The sequence below is a fragment of the Tribolium madens genome, unplaced genomic scaffold (genome assembly GCF_015345945.1).
Source record: "Tribolium madens isolate multiple individuals breed KSU strain unplaced genomic scaffold, Tmad_KSU_1.1 Scaffold_11;HRSCAF=98;Tcas5.2_LG3b, whole genome shotgun sequence".
Taxonomy (NCBI): Eukaryota; Metazoa; Arthropoda; class Insecta; order Coleoptera; family Tenebrionidae; genus Tribolium; species Tribolium madens.
The window spans coordinates 2964575-2970574 of NW_025400975.1; the positions used below are offsets into that span (position 1 = coordinate 2964575).

General features: G+C 33.3%; 1 protein-coding gene across 2 annotated transcripts in view; it reads right to left on the bottom strand.

Annotated features, from left to right (window-relative positions):
* LOC123006615 (serine/threonine-protein kinase tricornered) overlaps nt 1-6000 on the bottom strand; it is a 48579-nt gene that overhangs the window by 27414 nt on the left and 15165 nt on the right. The window contains exon 1 of one of the 2 annotated variants that reach the window (XM_044401231.1): nt 4439-4754. The exons of the other annotated variant lie outside the window; for it this stretch is intronic. Within the exon in view, the coding sequence (XP_044257166.1) occupies nt 4439-4595 (157 nt within the window). The 5' untranslated portion in view covers nt 4596-4754. Of the gene's footprint in view, nt 1-4438; nt 4755-6000 lie in introns of those variants that run through there. 2 annotated transcript variants of the gene reach the window in all.

Sequence of the window (6000 nt, forward strand, 5' to 3'; positions counted from 1 at the left end):
TGCGAAATCAGATCTCAATCTAATTTTATTACACGAATCCTTGAAGTGTAACGTCTTTAGAACCGAAACCTATCCATGCATTGCAAAAATTCGACCTAACCTTCACGACTCTGAAAAAAAAAACACCACAAATCTGATTTATTCAAATTTTCCAACCACACACTCAAAAAAAATCGCCATCTCGTGTCGAACGAATTGAAGGCCATTGTTTTGTTTACTTCAATGCTGTAAAATCGATCCATTTTAAAGTTTTTCCTTGATATATCAATTTCCTTATACTTTCTGATGAGTTTGTTGTTTATGACTTGCAACGCAGGAAACGGAAACGTCAAAAAGCGAGGATGTTGTACAATATGAGGAAAGAAAATGCCGTGATTAGGGACAATTTTCTCGAATTGGTGTTTCTTCGCCGACCGAATTTTAAATTATGCTAATCGACACGAGAGCCATTTAAAACCGGATTATAGTCATACGACTACATATTCACTTTTTTGAGCACTGTTTATGCGGATTATATTAACCCACTGACATGTATCTAGAGTTTGTAGGAAGATTCACCGTTTTATGTGCATTGTTCTCGGTACAGTTCGTGACTGAAAAATTGTACTCGATAGCCTTGTCGCATTTTTTCGCCAATTTTCAAGCAAATTGAAACCATTTTCGATTTAATTCGTATATTGCAATTGAACGCATGACGCAACTAATCACGCAATATTAATTGACTACGAAGTCTCTTCGAAACTAGAACGAATCGATCCAATCACAATTAGAAACATTTATACAAATGTTTGACATTAGTCACCGCGAAAATAGGTTATTCCAATTTAGAACAATACGTTTGAACGTGACATTCTTAGTCACTTCTCTTCACAATGTGTTTTGTTCCTCGACTTCTCCGCTGGGATGGTCTACTCCCATTATACGCAACATAACGTAACAGGGAGTGTACAGGGTGCTCCACATAAAGTATTGCATCAAGAAGAAATTACTGCCTAGGATTTAGGGACATTCGTAACCAGTGTCAAAATTTAGTTTAAGTCATCTGTCAACTTGTATGAATAATTCAACTAATAGTTGATAGCAGATTGAGAGAAAACGTCAACCATCAACAACAAGAAGTAACCAACCATGAACATTGAAAATTCTAGTTACAAACAACATGATAAACGTTTTTTTTTTTTAAGTTCAAATACTGGTGGTAATTTCTTGTTGACAAATCTGTAGTTTATGTAATAATTATGGTAAAAATAAAAGAAAAAAAGATTATGGAACATCGTGTCATCAAGACACACCTCTCCCATTTTCGAGTAGGTTTATGTATAACGGAGACATTAGCAGTGCACGTCCGTGAACTCTCTCCACCTAATTTAAATTTTGAATAATAGTCTATTCTATGCAAACCTATTCAAAATTGAAGTGTATGACAGGAACGTCGTTTGTATCGTAACGTATCGTAAATCAAACTGTGTAGATTGTGTTACACTATCGACTGGTAGAAAGTTTAGTGGCATTTTAGCCAGCGTTCCCCTTGACTTTTTCATGACGAGCAGACATAAAATTTCACGAAAAACAACCCCAACATCATATGAAATTGACTTTGAAAGACGTTTAATCAATCCAAATCACACACAACATTTGTAGTTGTTTTCTGTTAAATCAATCCAAGATTTGTCGAATCAGACTTTGATTTTCCTAGTCAGGTAAAGCATGCATTTTGCATAATTACTTCACGAAACAAGTTTCCTCTAGTTTACCGAAAGATTTCAAAATTGTTACCAAGCACTTCTTTATCGCCATAAAGCAAACATTTCCAACGTTGAATAATCTAAACTTACGTAACATGGTTGCAACGTAGGTGTGCTTGCATTTTCCGATAATGAAACCTGTGGAGATTAACATTTAGGAAAAATGCCAAACCTCGTGTCCGAAACTTGTACTAAATTAACTTACGATAAATCGAAAAAAGAACGAACGTCTGCTCGACTTCTAATCGCTTCTAATTTCGACTTAATTGCTCGATTAAGAGAGCGTTGCTGGCTTAGCAAAATGCTTATTTATTTATACATAAAAGTGAGTCTCTTTGTGTCAACACACGTGTATGACGTCAAAATTTCGTGTGAGAAAAGCAAGTTCTTGACCGCATTTCCAGAAATGGACAGTATTGTCATTTTTTATATATACGAAAATGTGAAATGTCGAAACGTCGTCAAGGTCGACAAACAAAAATCTAAATAACTAATGTGAAATATGAATAAAAAATTGAATCAACAAATATTTACTAGAAAATAAATAAGAAATTACAAAAACACTGGTAGCAAAGCTAAAGTAACAATAAAACCCATATCAAATAACACAGAAGCACAATTGTTGCTAATAAAACAATGACATGATAAAAGTGGTAAGTAGTACGTTAATAGATGCAATTATAAAATCTCATTAGATTTTCATGAATGCAGCAAAACTGCAATTCATTTTCAATTTTTGCTTGTAGAAAGATAAAGTAAAGGAAAGTTTAAATCCTACCATCATCAGAAGATTGATTGTTTATATTTCTCGTCATTTTAGTTTCATCATCAGATATAATGAATTTATTTACTAAATATTTGTCTATTACGAAATTATAATTGTTACACTCTAAATAAAATAGTATATTAAAGGACAAGTTTTATAAGGGTTGATTTGGTGCACGAATCCCAAGATAGAAAACGAGCCGTAGACGAGTTTTCTATGAGATGAGTGCGCCAATGCCCATTATAAAACGAGTATTTTATGCTATTTTTTCTAATTTGAGCCCCCTTTTTTCTTATTTTAATTAATATATATATATATATATATATTTGTCGTCGAGAGAATTTTGTGTTAGTTGGTATCGGCTGATTTTTTGTAATCATTTCTGCCGTCTGTCATTAAAAATAAAATTTATAAATTATTACTTATTATTATTAAAACGTAATAATAATAAATAAAATATGAGCCAATAGAATTTAGTTTGCACTCCGCCCGAAATTCGCGAAATTGCCGAAGCAACAACGCAAAATTTGTTACCTGACAAGGCAGAGGCGACATACAAAAACTGAATAACCCTAAATTCATTAAAGTACAGTGTGCTTTTATAGATAGCCATAAACGACTCCTACTGCGAGACGTTAATAAACGTACTATAAACGCAAATTAGAAAAAAGAATTTTTGAATAGAAAGTAAAAAATGCCCGTCTGGAACATTTAAGCTTACCTATTATATTGCCGTTAATATACACACTTCTATAAAATACGTCGTCAATCACATCGTATTTTATAAGTATACAGGGTGTCAGAACTCGCGCCCCAGAGAAAAATTTCAAGTAAGAAAAGATGTTAGGAACACGTAAAAAATGTTCTCTGTCAAAAAAATTTGACATTTATTTTTTGACATTTGATATTTTTTGTGTCTATTTAATGATACTGATGATCTTGTATATGTTTTTTTTTATAATTATTTAGTAAAGGTACAAAAATGATGTCAATAAAAGCACACAAAGAACATTAAACAGAGTTACAATTAGAAAACGGCTTCCTTGTTTCCTCTTCTAATAGCCTGTAGCAAAAAACTTGGAAAATTATTGTTCCAACAGAAATAAATAAATAGCCAAAGTGCAAAGTTTAAACTCTCATAACTTCGAAATGTTTAAAGATAAAAAAAATTAACATTTTTCGGGCGCGAATTCTGGCGCACCTGTATAAAAGACACTTATCTTGACATTTTGTCAGTTTTGACAAATTTCTTTACAACAATTTCTGAATTTAGTAAAATTTCTGATCCAATATTAGTGTTCAAAAAACAACACAAGTCTTGTGGTTTAAAACTCTCGGTTTATTAAACTACGACTTGGATTTTTAACTGTCTTGTTGTCTTAATAGCAGTTTTACACAGCGTTAAAAACCAAATAGAATACATAATTTTATGTTTAACAGCGAGATAATAACGTTTATCAAAAAATGGCAACAATAAAAAAACTGATTACTGATTGTTAACTCAGGAAGTTGTAATGCTCCAAATCCGGAGAAGCATTAATTTGTGCAAAAATTTGGAGAAAATCAAACGATAGACTAGACTCGACAAAATAACAATAAAAAATACTTTTCCAATTTCTAGAACTCAGTGATTTATTTGATATCGGATTCGATCACTTTGACCTTAAAAAAGTAACAAAATCTTTGTATAACTCGTCTCCTCACTCATATTTTCCCCAGAAAAGGCTCGATGTTATTTTTACATAAATCAGTCGTGCGAGATAAAAAATCAACGTCAAAGTTAAATTTATCTTTGAGAAATGACAATTCCGGTATTTTTAAACCCGGACTTTTCAACATAATTGACAGTCATGCCGCCAAAATAACCGGAACCACACAATTTCATATTTTCTTTCACACTACAACACAACACTTCTTCGCACCTCACCTAATGTCTGTTTGTTCACCGGTTGCGGACTGAACTTAGATATCCATCTGAGGAATCGGCATGCCGTCGGTGGCGTCGGCCGGCATCCCGGCGGCGTCTGCAGCACCGAAATTCCATCAGAGCCCGGCAATGGCCGGTACCGACTATAAGGCGACATCAAAGGAAAACTTCACATCACCACCTTATTCACAAACACAAAAAAAATCGAATTTTGGGGGATTTACTCGTATCTCCAGCGATCGCAGCACATGTTCACCTGTTGCACGACCGACGAAACAAACCACGACGCGAATCGCCGACTGCACAAGTGGTCGACGGTCCGATTAGCGGTACCGTGTTCCATTCTCTCACCACGTCCACCACGCGATGGTAAAACGACGCGCAAGCGCCGCTCCACCACGACGTGGAGGAGACGCACTGTTTTATTGTTCGCAGGAGGTGACGTCAATGGATAAAGAAAAATTTCGACTTTTGTGTCGAAAAATGACGCTTACCTGGCGATACAAAGAACACGGTATCAGCAGTTATGCTCGTTATGGGCAGTCACGACGAGAAGTCTTGAATTTCCTTTAGCGAGCAATTTTAACGCAAAGCTTGCATGTCGAGAGGGTAAAAGGGGAGCTCTTTTGCACTTGACGGGCTTGAAACGGAGATTGAATACAATTTTTTGCATTCGTGTTGAAAAGAATAGATGCTTTCTAAATTCAATATACTTTACCCAAGTTTTGTCCACTAATTACTAGTATTTGTACTTTTTAAAATACCTATTCAATTATTTTACCTCATTGTCAACTCAAACAGACAATGAATTAATAATAATGACTATGCTGCAACGCTAAATTTTCCAACGAGTGAATTTCAGTTCGAAAAAATAGCCACAATTTGGTACTTAATTTGTTGAAATTTTCCCATTTGTGGAAACATACTTTTTTAAAAACTTGTTTTACCCTTTCACTTAATAAAAAATCAGAAATAAATACATGTCGTTAAGGAAATCATATAAAGCCGAGGAAATATTCAACCAAAAATTCAACCAAAATCCGTTGTTTTCAGATTAATACCTACAATTCCAAATTAATTCTTAAAAAAATCAACGTAATTAAAAAAAAGTTATCTTCGATAATTAGTTAGTAATTAATTAATAATAGTATTCCCGTAATTCTAAAAAAATTGCAGTACCTAATTCACAAATAATTCCAGTAAATTCAAACAAATTTCACCGAAATTCCACTAATTCCAATAACCTATCATATAAATCCAAAGGGTCGTTAATTTAAAAAATGCATAGGACTAATTACAATTCCACAAAATATCCACTAAAATTCCAAAAAAATTCAACCAAAATCCGATTTTTTCAGATTAATTCCTATAATTTCAAATTAATTCCTGTAATCCCAAATTAATTTTCGTAATTCCAACATAACCTTTGTAATTATTCCCCAATACCTCCTGTAATTTCAAACTAATTTCGATATTTCTAAGAAAATCAACAAATTTTTGAAAGAAATTACTTACGATAATTTTAAAAGAATTTTAGTAATTCTACAAAAATACCAGTAATT